The sequence below is a fragment of the Marmota monax genome, unplaced genomic scaffold (genome assembly GCF_021218885.2).
Source record: "Marmota monax isolate L192 unplaced genomic scaffold, Marmota_monax_Labrador192_F-V1.1 WCK01_AAM20220418_F8-fsc00287, whole genome shotgun sequence".
Taxonomy (NCBI): Eukaryota; Metazoa; Chordata; class Mammalia; order Rodentia; family Sciuridae; genus Marmota; species Marmota monax.
Genome location: NW_026693334.1, coordinates 133,653 through 157,847, shown reverse-complemented (window position 1 = coordinate 157,847; position 24,195 = coordinate 133,653). Strand labels below are relative to the sequence as shown.

Genomic DNA, 24,195 nt, shown 5'->3' with positions numbered 1-24,195 from the left:
AGGATAACTGTTCCATGGCTCTAGCAGGTTTTTTGTTTGCCTTGTTAAGCATGGGAGAAAAATCATAAACTGCCTGTTGGTGACAAGGCTGATTAGTCTGGTTAGATGCTCATTATAAGCAATAACATCGAAGTTGAGGCAATTTTCATATATGGAGTTGATGACAACCATCAGCACATAGAAATGACAGTAGGAGCTCAGAGAGATGTCCAGGGCCTTTTCATTTATCCTTGAGTGCAGACTAGGGTTACCACCACTGAAGTGGCTCCCTGAAACTTATAAATGGAAACTTTCCTTTAAAATAATCCATTGAAACATACTTTATATACAAACATATGAAAAATTGTGCTCTATATGTGTAATAAGAATTGTAATGCATTCTGCTGTCATGTATTTAAAAAAATAAAATCAATTAAAAAAGAAGAAAGAAACAGTGATAGCCCATAAACTGTAGCAGCTGTTAACTCCTTGGCTATAATGAACTCAAAGTGAATTCTTCAGGGTTTTTTAAAAAGCTGGTTTCCCCTGCCTTATAACACCCCAGCCTATTAAAAACTTAAGAGTCAGCTGGGAAACTTGAGAAATGAGCTTCTGCTGTTAATTTTCCCTGATGTAGTTGTTTGAAATAAAGTTGAATTAGAGGAAAAATAAATAAATAAAATAACATAAACCATTGACCAAAAATAAATAAATAAAAATAAAATATAATAAGGCATTGGCCACTATCAGGCCATTCTCCAGCATGAAGGAGAACATGCTTCAGTCTGGAATGAAAAGTCCCTGGCTGCTGACGCTTGATCATAATGACACTGTTTCACTTGTAATGAAGTGGAAATTTAGCTTCTCTTTTTCTCACTTGTCAGATCTTTCTGTGTTGGATTCTTGGTAAATAGTGCAGCTCTCTCATCACAGTACTCAGCTAAAGAAAAATCTACAGAATGCTGTACATTTCCTAAGGTGAAGAAGAGAAATCGCGGGGCTGGGGATGTGGCTCAAGCGGTAGCGCGCTCGCCTGGCATGCGTGCGGCCTGGGTTCGATCCTCAGCACCACATACAAACAAAGATGTTGTATCTGCCGAAAACTAAAAAATAAATATTAAAAAATTCTCTCTAAAAAAAAAAAGAAGAAGAAGAGAAACCTGTGGAGCCTGGCAAACCTTTTGGGGGGTTACAGATTTTTTTGGTGATAAACTAATAAAGTTTTTTTAAAAAATCTCTATAGGGGCTGGAGATGTGGCTCGAGAGGTAGCGCACTCGCCTGGCATGCGTGCATCCCGGGTTCAATCCTCAGCACCACATACAAACAAAGATGTTGTTTCCTCCAAAAACTAAAAAATAAATATTAAAAATTCTCTCTCTCCCTCTCTCTCTCTCTCTCTCAAAAAAAAAAAAAACAAATCTGTATAACTAGGGAGTGTACATTTCTGGAAAGGAAATTTCAAAAAGACCTATCAGGAGACTCAAGATATGAATGTGAGCCCTGAGTGGATAAAGACAATTCATAACTTCTGTTTAGTTCAGAGGGTGCAGAGTGATAATATTTAAAATAAAGAAACAACAGCAAACCCAGCAGTTATGAGGAACTCTAACCTTTTCGGGAGTGAGGATCTTTTAAGTATTAATTTTAAAAAGTTAAGTGATTAAAGAGATTGACAAAAACAGCCTAAAACTGACATGACCTCACTGAAGTAGAAGTTTTTTGGTGATAGGAGAAGCCTGGGGTATGGGCACAGACCATTCTTTACATTTCCACGTTGAAAGCAGAGTGGATACTCAAATCAATTATTTCTCCAGAGATAAAATTCAGTTCTGACTTTATTCTTTATGTACATCACATTGGTAACATTTGCAATCAAGAATTCACTAGTCTTTTCTTACTTTATAAGTAAATTCATCAACATTAGGCAAACTCGATGAAGATTTTAACCGTGTTTCAATTGTTTTTTTTTTTCAAATTCATTATGCACAGGTATTAGAAACTAGGGAAATAAGGCCCACTTCTTCTCAAGCTCTCTATAACTTATTGGCCTCCCCGCACATGTCTTGTATTATTTTCTTTCACATTAACACACAGCTAGACATTTTTACCTGAGGCTTTCTACCTTGTAAACAAAAACACAGCCCATTACTCACAGACGCACTCACATTACGACTGTCGACTGTTGTACTTGGCATAGCAAGGCACGCAGACTGCAGCCCCAAGATCTCTAGCCTATCCGTCACACCTGGGAACCTGTGGCCTTGTGCTGCAAAGGAGAGCCAAGGTGCCAATCAGCTAATCTTAAAATAGGGAGGAGGCCCTGGATCACCCCAGTGCACTCAACATGATCCCAGGTGTTCTTAAAAGTGGAAGAGGGTGAAGGGAGCAAACGAGAGCGTCAGAAAAATGTGACGTGAGGGGGATTCAACCCACATTGTGGCTAGTTTCAAAGACAGAAGCTGAAGGCTACCTGCAAAGAATGCAGTGCCCTCCAGAGCCCAGAAAAGGCCAGAGAGCAGACTGTCACTGCAGTGCCAGGCACACAGCAGCCCTGCCCACTCCTTGATCTTAGCCCAGCGAAGCCCATGTTGTACTTCTAGCCTGTGGGACTGTAAAATAGTAAATCTGTGTAGTTGTAAACTAAGAAGCATGTGGTGATTTGTTATGGTGGCAATAGAAAACTAATGCACACAGCACAGACTGTTCCTCTACTTGTAACTTTTAAACAATGCACCCAAGTTGTTTCTTCAGACATAGAGCAGACTCGAGGTAGGTGTGCGAGATCTGGGGCCCCACCAGTGTGCGCCCCCTCGTCCTCCCACAGAGCCCTGTTGTCTGCCCTAGCAGCAACACAGATACACACACTAATGAGGTCAAGCCTGCTGTACACCTGCAAGTCTTTGAAGCATGTCTAGGTGTGCCTGTGCACCTGTGCTGAGTGACCAGCATTTTAGAAAAAAAGAGGACGTTAGAATTTCTATCGAGAAAGTTAAATGCAATAACTCAGTAGAATTTTCAGAATTATATAAGGTTAAGAAGAGCAAACCCTTTATAAAACAGCAGTTATAGAATTCAGTGTACTTGAACACCTGTTTACTTTTATCATTTTAAATAAATAATGTGAGCTTGTCTGAAATAAAACCAGAATTGGAAATTTAATTGGCTTATATTAATTCACAAATGAGGAAATAAACCTTATCTTGTGTAAAATAGATCACGCTAATGAAAGATTCATGACATTAAATGCCCCAATAAAAAATGTGGAAAAAAAATAAAGATACACATGAAGAAAAATTTATTACACAATAAAATCAGGGAGGGGACACATCTCTGTTTTACCCTCAAATTACCAAACTTGTCTAATTTTTGCAAGGGTTTGCCTTAGCTAAAAATATAACGTAACTCTTTCTACCTTAAGTACCAAATATTGAAACCTCTTTAGATGTCCTTCAGGGTCCTTGAAGAGTCTCGGTACTATTTTTTCCTTGCCTTTGCCGATGCGACGTCCACTTGTATTCCTTTGCTGCACAGTTTTTTAACCTAGCAACCAAGGCCATTAGTTTAATTCATCACTCACCGACTTTGCATTTCCCTTTACGAAAAGCTTTCATGAGACAATTGTTTTTCATAAAGGACAAACAGCTGAAATCATTCTGAGAGTATGTCTTCACTGGAACGTTTTTAATTCTCTGATTATAATTTTACATAGAAAGAATTAATTGTTTACCTAATCCAATGAAACCAAGGATTTCCATTTAATACGTTCACCCAGAAAATATAAAAGCTATGCCAATCTCTTGACACACAAAATGTTTATATACACATAAAAAATAGAGTCCCATAAGATCCTTAGGCAAGCTGGAGAATCCAGGGGAACTTATAACCGTGTTTCTCCCTATTAAATAGCTGTGACTTTCGCCAGGCTTGTCCAGCCCAGTGTGGGCCCAGGGGGTCCACTCTAAGATTTACCAACTCCTTATTGTTATTTTACAAATATTTTTACTGCTCTTACATTTACCTGCATTTCTATGCGACTATGCTAGTTTCTTATTGTGAAATAACTATAGAGTCACAGGAAATTGTAGACACAGTGCTGTTATGATCTGTCTAGATGGTACCTTACCTGTATTGTTCTTTTTTAAAATTTTGTATTTTTTCTTTTCAGTTATATGTGATCGTAGAGTGTATCTTGACATATCATACATACATGGAGTATAACTTCCCATTCTTGAAGTTGTACATGATGTGGAGTTTCACTGTTTGTGTATTTATGTATGAACACACAGGAAAGTTATGTCCAGTTCATTCGACTGTCTTTCCTACTTCCATCCCCCCTCCCTTCCCTTTTATTCCCTTTTGTCTAGTCCAAAGTACTTCTGTTCTTCATTCCCCACCCCATCCGCATATCAGAGAGAACATTCAACCTTTGTTTTTTTGTTTTGGGTTTTTTTGGGAGGAGAGTAGAAGGAGAGTACAAGGGTTTGAACCCAGAAGCACTTAACCACTGAGCAACATCCCCTGCCCCCCCCCCTTTTTTTTTACTTTATTTAGAGACAGGGTCTTGCTGAGTTGCTTAGAGCCTGGCTGTGTTGCTGAGGCTGGCTTTGAATTCGTGATCTCCTGCCTCAGCCTCCTAAGCTGCTGGGATTACAGATGCTTGCACCACCATGCCCCGCTGGCCTTTGGTTTTCTGGGATTGGCTTATTTCACTTAGCATGATAATCTCCAGTTCCATCCATTTACAGGAAAATACTATAATTTCATTCTTTTTATGGCTGAGTAATATTCCATTGTGTATACATACCACATTTTCTTTATCTATTCATCTGTTGAAGGACACCATAGCTTAGCTGTTGTGAATTGAGCTGCTATAAACATTGATTTATCTGCATCATTAAACAGCATATATTGTTTTGTTTTCACTCAGTAATATTCCATCTATTTTTGGTAGAAAATGAAAATTTCCTGCAAGCAGATCCTTCCAGATAGTTCCAGAGGTCAGAAATCTCCAGACCAGTCAGAAGAGATTTTTCAGATGTCAATAGCATTCAGTTTTCTTTTTTCAATAACTAACAATACCATCTTATGTGCTTCACTAACTTGGTCTATAAGCATGTAAATCAGTTTTGAAACAAATATTTTGCTCATGCTATCTCCTCTTTGACCACAGACTATCTGGATAGGTTAGATATTCTTATAGTGCATAAATGACTAGTTTTGTGACAAATTGAGCTCCAGACATTCCCCAAAAGAGAAAAGAGAGAGAAAACTGCCCACTTGCTTTAGGTAGAGCTGCAGCTATCCATAAAGCATTGCCAAAGACAATAGCCTTCCGCTGCAAAGGGGAAAGAAACTCTACTCACACATATGTACAGATACCCAATCACATAGTTATCAACCCTTCACTTTTATTTATTTATTCATTGGGAAAAAGTAAACTCAGAGTTCAGAGAGGATTGGGGAGTGGTATAGGAGGAGGAAGCACCGTCACTGTGACCCCGACAGCATCTGGCTGATGTAACTATTCAGAAACTCAGGAGTCTATTGAAGACTTGCGACTTCCAGGGAAAGGCTTGTGCAGTAATTTGTGGTTGATTTTGGTCCATATTAGCTTTTACCCCAGCAGTAGCTACACATCTCTTATCCCTTGGCCCTCAACCCTGTGACAGGCAGCTAGAGCAGCTTACATGCAGCTTCCAGAAGCCAGGATTGGCACAAGGGACCCCGTCCACCAAATATTGGAGATCCGTGCTTTCTACTGATATCTGCTTCTGATCACAGAGAGGCAGGCAGAGGGGCAGCACTGTTCTGCATGTGCACACACACCGTGGTGCAAGCCCCTCTCTAGCTGATATTTCAAGGGATTTGGGTTTTTTTCTTTCTTTTTTCTTCTCTTAGAAGCCAGTCATTAAAGACTAGGATGTTTAAAAGCAGCTACAGAAATTAGAAAGTCTGTGTGCATGCCCAGGGAAAGAGACAGTCTCAGAAATGTCTGTGAAAGCTTGAGTTTATACCTCAGGTTACTCCACAGTTCAGAGAATGCCTACAACAATTAAAACAAAAACAAAAATGTATTAAATCCTGGGAAAGGGTAAGGATCTGATTTCCAGAGTAACAACACTATTAGATTCAATTTTCTATAACAAATTCATCATCATCATCATCATCATCATCATCATCATCATCATCTACAAAGAAATAGGGAAACATGGACAATTTAAAGGAAAAAAATTAACCAACAGAAAATCTCCCTGAGACAAGCTAGATGGTTGATCTACTAGACAGAAACTTTAAAACAGTTATCTCTAAGATGCTCAAAAAATGGAAGAAGACTCAAAAAAAAAATGTCAAGAAAATTATGTGTGAACAAAATGGAAATATCAAAAAAGATACAAAATTGAAAAAAAAACAAAATGAGAAGTACAATAACTGAAATGAAAAACTTAAAGGAAAACTAAAGAGTTCAAAGGCAAATTTGAGCAGACAAAAGAGAGCATCAGCAAATATGAAGGTCAGACCATTGACATGATTGAGTCTGAAGAACAGAAAGAAGAAGATTCCAGAAAGGATCCAATTCTAAGGGATCTGTGGGACCATCAAGAGGACTCACAGTCACACTGAGTACCCAGAAAGGGGGAGAGAAAAGGGTAGAGAGACTGCTAGAGGAAATTTGATGAAAGGCATAAATATAAACATCTAAGAAGTTCAATGAAATCCAAATAAAATAAGGTATTTTGCAAAAACCCATCATAATCAAATTGTGGGAAGACAGAGAATCTCTTGAAAGCAGCAAGAGAAATAATTCATCTCATACAAGAGATCTTCGGGAAGATTAACAGCAGATTTATCATTATAAGCTACAGAGGTCAGAAGGCTGACTGACATATTCACATGCTCAAAGAAAAAACAAAAAGACCTTATCAACCCAGAATCCTGTGTTCAGCAAAATGTTCCTCATAAGTGAGGGGAAAATTAAGACATTCCCAGATAAGCAAAACCGAGAAAGACCATTAGCACTAGACCTGTTCTGTTAGAAACCCCAAAGGGAGTCCTGCAGGTTGAAATAAGAGAACACCAGGCAGTAATTCAGATCCCAAGAGGAGTGAAAGACCTCCGTAAAGTAAAGACGGGCAATTATGAAAGCCAATATTATTGTAACAATAGTTTATAGCTCTACTTTTTATTTTCTACATGATTTAAGAGACTAATAAGCATAAGGAAGAAAACACTTATTAGTCTACAAGCTATTTTGTGGTAACTTTGGTTTACAGCTACATATTTTGTTTTCTACATATGTTAAGAGGCTAATGTACTTTAAAAAGCCATTATCAGTTTATGTTTTTGACATGTAATGTTCAAAGGTATAATTTTGTGACATCAGTAACTGAAAGGGATAGTGTGTCACTATAAACAATCAGGTTTTGTATGATATTGAAGTTAACCTGACACAAATTTAAAATAGAGTGTTATAGCTTTAGGATGTTGGATGTAATTCCCATGGCAACCACAAAGAAAACAAAGAACCTGCACAAAAGAAAAGGAGAAGGGAATTAAAATTTTCACTACAAAAATATCAACTACACACCAAAGAGACAATAATGCAGGAAATAAGGGATTTAGAGAACAGCAAAATGGCAGGAGATAAGTCCTTCCTAATTGGCGGTGACTTTAAATGTAACTGGATTAGACTCTCCAATGACAGGAATCAATCATTTGCACACAAAACCATGATCCAAGTACCTGTTATCTGTAAGAGACTAACTTTAGATCAAAAGACAAATAGATTAACAACAGGGTCTTTATGCACCATATTATAGCAACATTATTGACAATAGAAACTCAACTGTCCATCAATAGATGAACAGGTAAGTGAAATGCATGAGGAAGAAAGTAAGTTCTGAGAAGCTACATGTGGGTAAACCTTCAGGACTCAGTGCTCAGTGAAATAAACGACCCACAAAAAGACAGTCTATGATTCCACTCCATGAGGCATCTAGAGTAGTCAACTTTATAGACACAGAGAGTAGAATAGGGGTTCCAGGTGCTGAGAAGAGGGGAGAGGGGAAATTAGTGTTTAATACATAAAGTTTCAGTTTTGCAAGAGGAAAGGATTCTGGATATGGATGGTAATCTGTTAAGAGAGTCTGAATTTACAAAATGGTTTTGCTGAGAGGTTGTACGATGATATGAAGGTACTTAATTAATATTGCTTAAAAATTGATGATGTGGTACATTTTATGGTATGTGTTTTTTATCACAATAAAAAAAGAGTTAAATAAAAAAAACTTCAGAGTGTCTCAGCAAAAACTCACAGGTCACTCCTAGCAGCTCCAGAAACAGAAAGGCCAAAAAAGCACCAAGAACTCAAAGACAAAGGAGCTGTGGTGTTCCTGACCCTGGGTTTCTGCCCATTCTACCTAATCTTTCTTTAAGAAAATATATTTTCCCAGTCATTTTGAGATATTGAAGTTTAGGGTAGTGCACAAGAAAGATCAGCTAACAGAGAACAGTGTCAATGATCAAAAGAAACACATAATCAGTGTAGGAAGGAACTCAGGGGACTTTTCTGTTGTCTGACACCTTACAAAGCATAAAACCATTCCTCAAAATTCCTGCTTCCAGTGGGGGGAGCTGAATGGTAGCATGCACATCAATACCAGAAATAGGCTTGGTTCAGAAATAATAGAAACAGAGTCACAAGCAAACACAACACAGAAGCAGAAGCAGTCAGAAGAGCAAAGCTCTGTCCCCCATCATGAAAGGCCCTCCAGCCTGCACGCACAGCTACACCTCAGTGAGCACTATCTGTGGGCAGCACGGTTTGTTAGGTCTCCTGAGTGAGTCCACTGGCTACCTTGGGGTGTCCATAGCTCTGACTAGAAGACTACCAGCAAGACGCATGATAAAGAGAAAATAATTTCTACTTGTAATCTGTTAAGAGAGTCTGAATTTACAAAATGGTTTTGCTGAGTGCTAAATACATGGATTTGGAAGAAACAGAGCAAGTTACAAGGCTGCACTTGGTCTATCGCTGACAGAAACACAGATTACAATTCCACATGATGATGATACCTCTAGTAGGCATCTCATATCCGTACCACCAAAGTCATAGATAAGGTCCTCTCCCCTAGAGACCAAGCACTGCAGAAGAAATAGCCTCAGGGTTCACTTGTACTGGGAACTCTGCAAGATGGAGCGACTTGTCTGGTGGGGATGGTGGTGTCAGGCTTTGTTTTGTTTTGAGGCTTAGTTCAGAAATAAAGAAAGAAAGTAAAGAGTTTTTCTCTCTTACAGTGTGGCTCGTGTAGTGGATCATGGGAAGCATGTTTACTCCAAACAGAGGCAGGACAGGGTGTCCTCTGTGCCTCACAAACCTCTGTCCTTTGAACCTGATCACCTGCTTGTCTTCTGATAGGATTTGGCTGAGCGGTTCTCTCATGTAACTAGTATAATGTGTCTTGGCTGATTTTGTACTCAATGGCAGAATACCTGAGACTGAGTCAGGTATGAGGACAGGGGCTACATTTTGGCTCTCTGTTTTGGAGGCTGGAAAAATCCACCACTGGGCATCCACATCTGGTGAGGGCCTTGGGCTACTTCCAATGATGGTGGAAGAGGAAGGGCAAGCTGGCTCCTGTAGGGGTAAAACTCTCAAGGGACAGCCTACCTTTGTAACAAGTCACTCTTGCAGAAACTAATCCAGCCCTTCAAGAGCAACAACTCATTCAGTCCCAAGAGATGACATTAATCCTTCATGAGAATGGATTTCTTGACCTCAGTGCCTTCCACGGGTCTCATCACCTCCCAAGACTGTGAGAGTGGAGACCAGGTCTCAACATGGATTCTGATGGGAACAATCCATGTTCAAAACTAGCACAACTAATTCTGCACATTTTCCTTTGAGTGAAAAAGTAAAATTAAATCCACTTGCCCATTATTATTGTGCTTTAAAGTTCTCTTTGGTTTCACTTCCCACTTCACTGGCAGCTGAAAACCTCGAGTCATCCTCCCTCAACTCTGCATTGGACTCCAAGCCCGTGGACTCTCCATCATGGTGTGCTTCTCCTCTCCAGCCTCCACCTCTTAGTAGTCACACATCCATATCATTTGGATCCTTAAGTCTTGTAGTGGCTGTCAGGTGGCCTCTCAGTGTGAACCATTCTGAGACTGCAGTCTGTATCATTTTCTTATTTTTAAAACAGACAAAATCCAGAAGAAGAGGGAGTGGTCGTCCACCACCTGAGTGCCTAGGCCATCACCTCCTATGCCTCATGCCTGGCTCTACCCCAGGGTGATCCCTGTGCTCCATGTCCTGCTCTGCATCCACAGAGTGTCCCGTGCCCCATGGAGCCACTGCTGAGCTGCAGATGCCTTTTATGTCCCTGGGCCCCTGCAGAACCTGCAACCTGTTCCCCCTCAAGATCCCTAGAGAGACAGTCACCACCTGTTGTCCCGGCCACTCCATCCCTAGCCATAGCAGAACCTGGCCTCTATCATTTCTCTCTCTAAAAAGAAATTGTTGGCTTCAGTAACACATGCCTATAATCCCAGAGACTCAGGAGGCTGAGGCAGGAGGATCTCAAGTTCAAAGCCAGCCTCAGCAACTTAGTGAGGCAAAGCTCTTAGCAACTCAGCGAGACCCTGTCTCTAAAATATTCATAAAGGAGCTGGGATGTGGCTCAGTGGATAATTACCCCTGGGTTCAGTCCCCAGTATCCCCCCCACCACAAACAGAAAGAAAGAAAGAAAAGAAAAGAAAGGAGACAAAGAAATCAACAACTTGACATCTTGATGGTGATAAGCTGTGAAAATCAAGGTCAGCCCACTCTCTTTATTATGAAAGGGAGTTAACTCCATTCACCTCTGAAGACATCTCAGGCCTCAAGGATCAAAAAGCCTTGCATGAGGGTTGGAGGAAAGGGGACCTTGATTCTTGTTTGATAAAGTAGGAACGTGTTTTAGCTTTTTCTAGTGTTTAGAAACCTGTGGAAAAAAGAAACAAGGGACCAGGGACAGTTACAGGGGACAAGCTCCCTGAGTTGTCGTGCTGATAATATCTGCAGTCAACAGCTTTATCATCAGGGGTAAGGTCAATGCTTCTCCCCCCTTCCGTCTGACTGCTGAGAACTTCCTTCCTCATGCCCCAGAATCTCTTTGTTAAATAGTGACTGGCTGGCCCCTGACCTACAGAGCAGTCCTATATGTCCACCTCCCGTGTCTGGCCTGCCCTAACAACTCCAGTCCACCCAGTGTCTTTCTTCCTTGAGCTGATGTCATGAGCTTGCCACCCAAGGTGACTTGTGGCCATAAGCATTCTACGTTCCATTTTTCCTGCCCCAACACCCCAATTAGCCTCAACGTTTCTAAACACTAAAAAGAGCTTTAGAAACTTTCCTGGCTACCCAGATTCCATGTAAAAGTGGGATTCAAATTCTAATGTGAGAAGATAGCATTTTTGAGCACACACACAAAGTTTAAAAAAAATAATAATAAGGTGCGCCCTTAATATAATTAACAAAGTTCTTCCTCATGGAATAGTTTTTCTCTCAGATGGTAAAAAAGTATAGACTAGATGGTATCTCTCTGGATAAGCAGACTACATGAAAAATCCCCAACCACCTAGTAGAACATCAGTGAACTTTATCAGAAATATTAGAAATCCAACAATTCTGCTGCATTTCCCAGGTGGCTTAAATAAGAGTGGCTTCTGATCTTTGTCACATCGAGGGTCACATGGACAATGACAGTGTTTGCACTGCACCCTGAGGTGAAGGAAGAGGCTGCTCAGCAGGGTTCCTTCCACCTGAATATGACAGGGACAACTGTGTCTCCTCCAGGGCTCAGGGTGTGGGAAGCCCGGATAAAACTGCACATTCAGCTGTATCTGAGCTCATTTGGTGGCGACAGTAGCAATCAAACTAAGAAACGCTGCAGCCAAACCTTTTCCTGTCCTCATTTCTGCTTTCAACATTGACAGCGTCCAAGCTTACAAAGCCAGTCTTCCATGCGGTCTTGAGTGTGAATGTCGCCATACGCACGGGGATTGGAATAGTTTTCAATACGTTGCCCTTTCTCCATCATTTCCCTTAGAGAGAGAGAGAGAGAGAGAGAGAGAGAGAGAGAGAACACATTCATCTTCTCACTTTTGTGGATCTCAAATGTATCTTCTCGTGGTTTATGGGATGAATGGACTGAGAGGAGGCCCCGCATGCTGAGTGCTACAGAAGTAAACTCTTAGCCCAAGTTCAGTCTGGTCCAATGACAGAGAGCTAAGGCAAGTTGCTCAGAGGACTGTCCATGTACAGATATCTTCTCCAAACTACTGTGAGTGCTGTCATTAGAGGAGAAATATGCCACATGTGGGGGTTTTCAGGAAACCAGTTTTGTCAGACGCTTCCTCTGCCATCACGAAGTGGATGAAGACACTTTTCTATTTCAGTAAACGTCAGCATTTTCTGTCCACACTAAAATAAGCCACTAGAACACAGGATAAAAGCAGATACCAAAATTACAAGGGCCTGTGTTTTATTTATTACCACCTGGAATTAAGATGTTGCACATTCCTAAGGGGTTCTATTTTATGGCCCTAGTCTCTGTGCACTAGAGAATTTAGCAGCAAATGAAAGAATCATTTACAGTATATGTTGGAGGTAAAAAGTCCACATAATTTTGAGGAGCTAGCCACACATGTCTACTGGGGGATAGAGGACAAGTCAGAAATATAACTCTGGACACTTGCCAATTCCACCCCCCAAATTTAAGAACAGCCAACTTTGCTGCAGGCACTCATTTACTCGCTTCCATAAATAAATTAAAGGAACAGAATTGGAAGCTGCAGGTGGGATAAATGAATTGTCTTGCCTAAACTGCTATGTAAACTAAAATGGCTCTATAATTATGTCATTGTAAGTACCCTTATCATCAGGAGTAACCGCATTAATAATGATAAAGTGAATTAAGGAAGCAGAGTTAGATTTTATTTCTTGCGCAAATAAAAACATGCCACATTAGTAAACATTGGGGGACCCATACGATAAAATCCCATTAGGCAAATCCCAGAGAGGCAAGGTCACCCTGATGGACCAGGTACCTAGTTAGATAGCCCTAAGCAACTTCTCTGTGCTATAAAGGGGTCTGAACTCACATGCGTGACCATGTTCTCTATATATGTGTGGCTTGACTCCTGTTCAGTAGTACAGGTCCCAAGATAGCTCCTGGCAAGGTATTTGGGGGGTTCTTAGAATCACATACATTTTCTTGACTTTTGTGAATACATCAGGTAGGAACCTAGTGATGGCTAATGTCTAGTGAGTCCTGCATCCTCGTTAATCACTGTGTCAAATGCACTCCATACATCTACTCCTTTAATTTTTAAAATATAAATCAGGTATCATTGTCATTCTCCTTTATAAATGGAAAAAACAAACCAAAGCTTAAATGAAGTGACCCATGATTCATCCTTGATGTATCTAGGACCAAACTCCAGGTGCTCACCATGAGCACCTTCCACATCCATGCGTTCCTCATGCTTGGATTCAACCACCAGCAGATCAAGATACTAAAAAAAAAAAAAATTGCATCTGTACTGAACATTTACAGACGTTTTCTTGCCATTATTCCCTAAACTATACAGTGTAGCAACTATTTACATAGCATTTACATTTTGTTAAGCTAAAAGAATCTAAAGATGACTAAAAATACAAAGAAAAATGTGCATGTGCCATTTTACATAAGAGATTTGAACATCCAGACTTTGGTAACCATGGAGCAGAACAGGAGACTTCTAGAACCGATGCCCCATGGGTTCTGAAGGAGGACCGCTGTGTTCTCTGTGTGTATGTCTGAAATCACCCTATGATCAACACTCAGAGGTGGGAAAGTGACTCTACTGCGTCCACCTGCCTCTGTTCTTTTTTCCCTGAACCTTCTTTCTCTGCTTGCCCTCTCCTCAACTCTTCCCTGTGTTTCCTTTTCCAAAGGCAAATACGCCATGCGAGACCTGGTCCACAGGCTTCCCGGAGGGAACAACAGCAACAACGCAGCGAGCAAGGCCATGTCCGACGACACGGTGACCGCCGTCTGCTGCACCCTGCACGAGGTGATCACCAAGAACATGGAGAACGCCAAGGCCTTGCGGGACGCGGGAGGCATCGAGAAACTGGTCGGCATCTCCAAGAGCAAAGGAGACAAGTACGTTGGCTGGTAACGTCCCACCTCCACAGGGGCAGAATTGGTTCTAAGTGTGCCAATGGATAGCACTATTGATTGTCACTCAAAACCATTTTTCTCTCATAGTCAAGGAAAAAAAAAAAAGGCAAATGGTTTCCAGTTTTCCTTCCTCACCACGAAAGCTGATCTCACTGTTAATTTTGATTTGATAAATAACTTGTGAGTTGGCGATGGCCAAGAAATTGGAAAGGTAGAATTGACATTCCAACCCTCATGCTAGTGTGTTGCAAGAGATACTCGCTTAACCTGGAGGCATGAAGGACTCTTCTTGCTACAGTCCTTGTGTGGTTGCAAGTTCAGGCATTGACGGACCTGTGCCCCTTCAACTCTCATCAAGCAGCACCGACCGGGGAGAAGACAGTGAGAGGCAGTCAGAGGAAACTCAGTCCCAGCCCACCACCCCACCTTACAAGCTGTGGTTTGGGACAAACCACTTAATTTAACAAGTCGTTATGCCCATATTTTGCAATCTAAAGCCGAGGGGGGAGCTGTATAATATTCTTCCAGAAATTACTGATAATCAAGCCCAGAAGGATGAGCAGAAATTTCCTAACCTGAGGAAATGGTGGGGAGAAGGGAGAGCTTTCAGACAAATGGAATAAAAAGAGATAAGACGGGGTGTCAAGCAGCTGCACTGCCACAAATGGGAATGTTTCCCTGTGTGATTGAAGAGCCAAGGGTATCTTAGTGTACACAACTAAAAAATATCTCCACCAGCCAGGGTGCTAGTATATCAGAGAGCTGTCAATTTTTACAGAAACCTGCACCAACCTTAATTAAATTTTGCCTCCTGGAAGTCCCTCAGTGTAATCAAAGAAGATTAAAAGGGTAAACCTTTTGTTATTAAGGGTCTGTCTGCTTCTAGACTTTTCATTCCTTTACATCTAAATGCTAAATAATTTTTCTTTCATTATTAGAAACTGTGAGAAATGCACTTGGAGACTTTCTGGAAATGCTGTCTCATTATTTAACTTAATTCAAGATGCTACTAATGTGTTTCAGAGATTTCAGTGTTTCTGTTTTAAGCACCTTGAGAACCTATTTGGAAATAGGTTCAATCAACAATTCAGCATTAGAATTTGAATACTTTCCTGTATCAGATAGAGAAGGCCCATAGGACTCATGCAATCATGGTGCAGATGGTTGGCTTGAATTATAACTATATATGGTTAGATGGATAGACAGACAGAGATACTGTACGACACCCTCCCCATCTATACTGCATGATGACTTGTTATGCAGCAATGAAGGGCACAGAGTCAAAGACATGGATCCAACAATACCTAGACTTGCAACCATGCAAGGGAAAACAACAAGATAACCTGTAGGTATGTATGTAAGTAGGCAGGGAGATAGGTAGGTAGGTAGATAGATAGATAGATAGATTGATCGATCTCATGATGTTGTGCATACACTGCAGGTATGTGCTTTTCTTTCATAGTTTCAGTAGGTGCTTGGAATCTCTAGTTGGAGTGCACAGAAACACTCTAACATTTTGTCTACGTCCATGAGGCATTCAAAGATTGAAGTACTTTCTCTGAATTTTAAGACTAGGGAGTTAGGGAGTGATACTCCATTCCTTCCCGAGCTTCTCTACAGCAGTGTGCCTCACTATTGGAATCTTATAGAGAAAAGATGCTTGACTCAGTTCTATGGTCAGAGACAACTGTTAATCAAAATTACTAAAAATCATTTGAAGAAACTATCTGCAATACAGTATGTATACTTGCTGCCAATACAAAAAAAAATGGACCTGTTATATCTGGTCCTAACTTGATTATTATTAATGGGAAGGTATTTTCACTTGAGATGATCTCACAAATGTCCTTTAATTTGATTAAAATTTTCTCCATGGTACTTGTCCTGTCTCATTGTTCCTTGATCTTCTTTTCAATGTCAACAACCTGGGTTTCTGAGTTGCATAAGAAGTGTCGAACCGGAATGAATTATGTACCTTTTCAGTTGTATTTCTCCAGCTTAGGAAAGCTCATCCATTTTTTCCATGTTGCCAATTTTTTAAAATATATATATTGATTAATTGAGGGGGTAAAACAAGAATTTTATAATTCCTCATTTCCTATCTATCTGTACTTCAGTTTTGTTATTCTTTTCATTGCCCTTGAAACCAAGTGATTCCAAGAGAATTGCTCCATATTTCAGCATGAAACTCACTCAATTCTATCATGATAGGAGACATTGAGATCCCCATCACCTTCTAGCAATGTTTTAATAAAAGAGAAACTCTTTATTGACAATAGATTTTTTGGAATTGGGAATGATTTCATAACTGGAAATTATAAGAGTATCAATTCATACTAGGTAATTATTAAAATACTTGCAAAAAGTCCACCCTAAATTATTATTTAAAAATTACTTCCAAAGATAAATTTAGTGTATATCTGATTTTCATTTGAAATAATATTAGAAGCCACAGGCATTAAAAGCATGCCTAGCTATCATCCTCCATTTTATGTACAGATCTGTTTTATTTCTAAATATATGCAAGCCTAAATATGCAGTGATATGAACCAGGCTGGTGAGTTGGCCATCACCATGTGATTGCACAACACTCACTGCATCTTGGGAGCACAACCAATGGGACTGGGATCCTGCTGCTGGCATGACTGTTCAGAACAGTCACCCCTGATTTGACAGCTCTGGTGAAGACCGGACATTGTGTAATTGTTATTAACTCTTGTAGGAGTCTCATACTCACCATTTTGAAGTCTCGATAATGTTCTTTTCACATCATTTTAAACACCCATCATGGGCATTCTATCATGTCTATTTCAAAAATAATATTTTTTTCCGCTTGTAAAAGTTGTATAGGAAATAGCATTGAATGTGTCCCTGTCTTTTGTCATAAGACAGAAAAGCTATTAACAGTCTCAACTGATACTTGTCAGAAAAGAACTCTGTATTGTGGCTTGGGTTATAATCACTTGTCACATTAAAAGCACTCAATGTTCAAGTCCTTCAATCAATACTCATCGTTTTTCAAGTAGAAGTTTATATGATACCAGTCTAGTGGATGAATCAAAATTAACGACTTAAAAAGAAGTCAATGTTTCTTTGACCTTCACATATTATTATAACACTATGATGTATTGGCATTTTAATTAAGATGTTAAAAACTGTTATTTGTTACGAATCATAGTCTCTTTCTATTTTATAACTAGGAAAGAAGTGGAACTTAAAAATTATACTGTGTCAGGGAATTTTTTTTACTGAATATTTCAACTACACTATTACTACCTAAATTTTAATATAGTTTCCTCTTAAGTTGCTTGAGTATCATCACAGACAAATACTTCCCCAACAGTGACAAAATTCAAAAAAAAATAGCATCTAATTTTTGTTCAGCATTGATTATATAAGAATGACAGGTACCTTTATCTTTTAGACCACAAAAAGGTCTAAAATTCTGTCTTTAAGTCAAAAGAATTTAAAATTACATTTGGAGCACAATACTATCATAAATTTTGAAATAATTTAGCAACAATTCATTTCAGGAAAAGAAATGTTAAAAATTGGAATTTATAGAAACTCTATATTTGTTCTCTTTAATTCCTTGATGTAACTAACATGGCTAAAGTTGAATTTCATCTCAGTAATCATAGCAATGGCTGCTACACTTGCCCTTCAGTGAATGGATGAAGAATCCTCAAACTAGGTTGGTCTAAATGACAAATGTGAAGACCTAGGAAAATAGCAGCCACTTTCTCCACCATGTATTGGCATCCCATAATTTCACTGTAAAATGCATAGCCTCAGAATATCTATTTACTTCTGCTCTCAACTGAAAACTCATCCTGGACCATCTACCATCTTCCTATTTTGTTTCAAATACCATTTTATTTCAAAGGCATCTTTGGTTTTAATTCAGATATTATTGCTAGCCACTGCAACCAGTCACCTTCAGGAGTGGTTATCACATTGGAGTCTTCATGAATGGTAATATCTTGCCGAACACCAGGAGTCAGCATCTACATGAGGCAGGAATCCCCTGATAATCTACCATGGGCCACATCCTACCAACTGCTTGTTTTTGATAAATCACATTTATTACAACACAGCTATACCTATTTGTTTAAATATGACTTTTCATGTTTCAGTTACAGTTAAGTAATTGTGACTAATATCATAAAATATTTACCATCTGACCTTCTGCAGAAAAAGTGAGCTGACCCCTCATATTGCATTTCCTGTCTTTCCTTTATCAGACACTCTCAGATAGACTCTGTAATGATAGTCACTAAAATAGTGCTCTGGTTGTGAAACCAGCCTATTAGTATACAAAATTCCTGAGTGGATTAACTTAGATTAATTCCTGAGTAGCTTCCATGACCACAGGTCAAAGTGACTTCCAAGAATTCAATTGAATTAAATTGACAGGAATTTATTAATCTAATTTGTGTTTTGAGATTCAGATTGGCACTGAACCTAAATCAAAATATCTAGTTATATTGTCATAGGTATTTCAAAGGCATGACTTTGAACGCAGTTAACAACTTCCTGTCCAAATATTTCTGTGACCTTGGTTTCTCCCTATGCACTATGGTCCAGAGGCCAGAACTTGAAGTGCAGGTAAGGCGTTATAGATTCTTACACAAATGTATTCCTCTGCACCCATGTCAGAGTGTGCCCACTTCAGCATTCACTGCCTATGGCCTCAGCAAGTGTGTAGCGTCAACGCTGGTACGCTCTCATGCCCCAGTGGGACACTGCTCTCTTATTACCAGGTGTTCCACAAAACTGCCATCAGAACTCCTGAAGCTTGTCCTTTCTGATCACTGTTTCTTTTCTTTCTATTCCATTTTGTAGTCAAACACTAAGTCTGCATTCTGACCACATGCCACTGTTCCTGTGTTTGCATTTTTAAAAACTCTTTGCCAAATTGTAATTTCTTCCTACCTGTCACCCTCATGGATGTGTGATGAGACCACGGATGGGGACTGGTACAAAAATCCTTTGCAGTCCCCAGGCAGAGAAGAAAAGAGCCAGCAAAGCTGGGAGGAAGTCCATTTTGACCTCTCCTGACATGTCAGGGTCAGTGCAAGCCCAGCTACCACTCTGATTGCATTTCCTGTCTTTCCTTTATCAGACACTCCCCAAAAGTGGTCAAGGCTGCATCTCAGGTCCTAAACAGCATGTGGCAGTACCGAGATCTGAGAAGTCTGTACAAAAAGGTAAGGTTTGCTTTACCTACTTGGCTTAGGAGCTTCACACAGGCTCTGGATCCAAAGACTCAGTATTTGGCCATAACAAAAGGCACCTCAGATATGGACAGCACTAGTCCAACAGCCTCAGTAGCCAAAATGCTACTAAAACAAGATCATCAATGAAGATGCAAAAACAGGACCACCATGTGTCCCCTAAATACACACCAAGATCCATGAACCTTTGGGACTGGACAGATCCACACTCAGAGAGTCTTACCCAAAGTTGTCTTTTTTGTTTCCATAAGAGGTTGTGATTTTTTAAATTTTTAATTAACCATAGTAATTGTATGTATTTGTTGAGTACAGTGTGATGTTTCAATACATGTATACCTAATGTAATAAGCAATTCAGGATATTAGCTTATCCATCATCTGAAATATTTCTCATTTATTTATGGTGAGAACACTCAATATTTTCTCTTCCACCTATTTTGAAATATGTAATATTTTTAATTATGCTAAATCACCTTACATAAAGAAGAAAGTAGACCTATCTTCCTACACTTTTGCATTCTACAATAGACTAAAATATAATAAACTCAGGGAGTTTTTTTTTGGCAGGGGGAAATTATTAACAAGTTTCAACAAGTAATTTTAGAAAGGAGGCAGAAAAAAATTACAAAAAGCAATACAGGCAGTCCAGTGTCACAGCCCAGGAACAAGGATGTGAACTCAGTCCCAGCAATGTGGACCCTCCCCCTGGCCCTGAGAACCTCACCACTTTAGTGCCCAGTGGGAAGGAGACAATGGTTCCAGTGTTCACCTGAGAACTCAGAGGGGCTTGGCCCTTGGGGCAATTGGTCTGTACACCTGTGCAAGGTAGTAAGCGTTCATATCATGCCTCTGAAGAAGTCTTTACCTGCAAAATGATTCGAAATTAAACCTGAAGAGAAAAATGCCACATCTAGAGATTTTGGTTCTATGCCTCATTTCCAAATGCTTCTAAATAGTGGATACTTTTTCTTTCTTTCTTTCTTTTTTTTAGTGGGGAGAATACTTTAACAATATCTCCCATAAGTTGTTGTTTTGCCGAGCAAATGTGGGTAGTTAAAATTTGAGCTAGTGAATGGGAGTAGAGAACATGGGTATACAGGAAGAAAGCAGTGCCTGGATCAGATGGGGCTGGGGCAGGGCACAGGGGCTTCCATGGCTACTGCCCAAAGCACCTGCTTGCCAGTGTGGAGAGGGGAGAGAGCCAAGGTCATCACTGCCTTCTTTACACCCACCAGCCTTGCCGTGAAACCAGCTCCTTGGGCCGGATTGTGAGGCCTCAGCAAGGGTCTCTTGTGGGGAGTGAGACCCATCTTGCCAGTAAAGAATTTTGTCTTTTTCTAAACCAATGGGAAAAAGTAAATATTTAATAACTGGCTCTACTAAGTTACAGTCTATTTCTAGATTTCCTCAGGGCCTTCCTACTTCCCTTAAGCATCCATTACTTTGCACTTTAAATTGATAAAGTTTAGCTTACATATTTTTCTTTCAAAGTTTTCCTGTTCCCCAGGAGGTGGTGTGTCGAAGTTAAATCACAGATAACAAAATTAAGTGTTGAGTGTTGAAGATTAATTGCATCCTTTTCTTAGTATTTTGCATGTCAGGAGGAGCAAATGTTTTGGATTCTGTTCTGTTTTGCTTAAAATTCAGGTCCCAGCATCCCCTCTGAGTTCCTCCCTGGACTCCTCCAGGAGACAGACGTCTCTCCCAGGAAGGAGTCCTTGGGCTAACCAGCAGCCAGACATGAAGAACATGTTAGAAATTAGAACGAAGCTGGTGGTTCTGAGTCAGTGGTTCCAGGAGCTCAAAGAAGTATTACTGCCTCAAATAAACCACTTTCCCTGGGATCCTCCGTGCCTCCTCTGTGCACAAATGCACCTGCTCATGCTTTTGTGCACTGGAGGGGTACAGCTTTTAAGATGCTGCACACTATTTGTTAAATAGGAGTATGAGATTTCACCTTAGTTTTTTCTTTGTTGATAGTACAGTTCAAAAAGTGTAATTGTCTTTCTATTTCCGTGAAAATAAGAATGTGTTGACAGGAATTTAATGGACCTTAAATTCAAGAGCTAAAGAAAGTTTAAAATGTGCTTCATATGGGAAAATTCAAGAAAGATGGGCTAGAGAAATAAATGATGATATTTTTAGTTGACCCATGATTTAAAGATGTTGAGAAAGAGCTGTTGTTAATCATTTCCAAATTATGCAGTTGTGAAATGAAATGAGGACCTTGGTGCTCAATGTCATAATGCTGTTAATAGCAAAGCTCAAAATTCAAAAATCTCTCCATTTGAAAAGTCTTTGGGTGAGAAAACCAAGCTCATTTATCCTCATGAATTGTTTTAATCATCAGGGAAGTGATCTCTCTTGTTCTTCATTGACAATTTACATATCATCAGAAAAAGATCAGATTCATATCTTTTAACTACCCACATTTCAGATTTATTTATTAAACACCTATTATGGGCTGAGCAAAGGAAGAGTTCCAAAGGAAACTTAAGATATGGATGAGGCCACCTGAGCAAAAATGAAAGATGGAACAATTACTGGAGATTTTGTTAGATCCTGAATTATATATTTCAGGTTTTAAAGAATGAATTAAGGGAAGGAAAATTATAGAGCAAAGTCTTGAAGAATGTTTACAGTATGTATAATTAGGAGGTGAGAGGTAAGGGAGTTATGGCCAGAGGAAAACCATGAGGGGGAGATGGAAATTGGAATGACAGCCGCGTGTGTCGGGGACAGAACTCAGACCCATCTGTCACTGACATCTTCCCTTAGACCCAGGCACAGAGGCCAGGGACTTTTAGTTCTAGCTTGTCTACTTTATTATTTACCTCTTAGAGGACTAATGGGTGGAATATTCTTCAGGCTGGGTGTTGTTAATTCCTGTTTGGAGCCCAAACACATTTGTATTCTCTGACCCTCTACCTGAGTAAGACCTGGCCTTCTGGGTTTGTTCCCCGCAGGGAAAATACACCATTGCAAAGAACCTTATGAAATGCAAGATAAATACTGTGTCACCTTTTTGAAGTCCTTAAGTTTAGCTAGTCACAAATAAATCTGCAAAACGTCCTTGCCACCTGCATCATCTTGGAGGCTGTTAGCCTCGGGAACTGTCTGCAGGTGGAGGCAAAGACGAGCAGGAATTCAGAAGAGCTTGGCTTCCCAAAACCTCAGAATGTCACTGACAACAGGAGGTGCTTACATTTGACCATGGTTGGGGACTGTTGGAATGACTGGGTGAGCGGGAGATAGAATGTAGAGTTGGGGAAACCACTGGTGCCTGTCCTTGTGTAAATACTGCAATCATCTGTCAGATCATCAAGAAACAGTTCAATTGGTTGGAACCTATGTCACTCTAACAGAGTGACTCAGAACTTCAGAAGCTCCATCTAAACAGACATCTTTCATAGAACTCTCACAGACTGCACCTGGTCAGACGGTGGCCTGGGGCCAGCGGATGGTCCTTGTCTGTCTGGACAGGAGAGGGAGAAAGGTGGGCAAGCAGTGGGGGAACTGCCAAACTCCTGCACATGCCCCTGGGGCTAGATCTCAGCCCTGGAGCCGCGTCCAGCTATACAAGAGTGGCGGGAGACGTGGGCAGCCATGACAGGAGAAGGAAGGCTGAATCGGCTCCAGCAGTCATTTCGTTTTGTTCGAATATCTTTAATGCCAATTGCCAGTATGACCTAATGAGAGACATTATTTCATTTGAGGGTGACCAAGATAGCCAGAACTTCTTGCTTACTTTAAGCACTGATCTCTTTATCTGCAGGTTTTTCCCCTAAAGCCATACTGAGCAAGTCTCATTTTTCTTCTCTGTGTTGGCCTTCCTGGTTTTGAAGCTGACCTCCATCTCTACCAGGCCATTCCTTCCCAGACATTGCTGACAGTCTCCAGAAAACTAAATAACCTCTTCAAATGGCCTATGGCAGTTCTACAAGCAGAATCTTCTCTCTAGGTGGCTGGACATGGCCTCAGGGTCCTGGAAGTTTGGAGGCCTGGACCTCCATGACTCACTGCCTTCCTTCTGCTTTAAGAATCAGAGATATTAGCACTCCTCAATCCCTGCATCTAAAACCTCCCCAGCTCCACAGAGACCACAGCATGTCTCCTCAATCCAGCCCCAATCTCGGTGTCCTCACATATGAGGGAAAAGTGTAGCACCTTCCTTGCTGGGTTGCTGATTGTCTCAGGTGCAGCAACAGCAGTCACCAAAGGGCTCTGTACACTGGGAACTCATGTGCCCATGGACATTGCTGCTGCTGATCCAAAACACTTGTTCATGCCATTTTGCTGACAAATGCTGTCCCTCTCATCCTGGAGTTTTAAAGCTGAGGATTTTATTTTGTCATTGTCACCATCACTATTCATTTGCACCAACATTTTTATGGCTTGTTTCCCCTTTGATTCTTCTACAGTCTCCTCCTGTCCTCAGACACTGGAGCACTGCTCCCTTCCCACAATCTGTCTCCTAAGCATCTCCGCCGGCCATCCATATTGTCCAGAGTCCCAACAGGGAGAACTTTGCATGGTGAGGTTTAGGTAAACTAAACCACAAACGGGGTTTTATAACATGACAGCATAAGTAGTTCAGAAGTATTTGGTATGCTTCCATTCCATTTGGAATTTGTGTGAATTTGTGTGGGGGTGGAGGGGAAGTATTTGGTATGCTTCCATTCCATTTGGAATTGTGCTGAATTTGTGTGGGGGTGGAGGGGAAGGTCAAGTATGCTGAAGACATATTAGACTGGGGATCATGGTGAGGTCT

The 24,195-nt window shown here is 40.4% G+C and overlaps 1 protein-coding gene across 1 annotated transcript in view; it reads left to right on the top strand.

Annotated features, from left to right (window-relative positions):
• Positions 1–24,195, top strand: part of Ctnnd2 (catenin delta 2) — an 818,473-nt gene that overhangs the window by 755,257 nt on the left and 39,021 nt on the right. Inside the window, 2 exon segments of the mRNA XM_058583219.1 lie at positions 13,850–14,170; positions 19,314–19,398. Of these exon segments, the coding sequence (XP_058439202.1) occupies positions 13,850–14,170; positions 19,314–19,398 (406 nt within the window).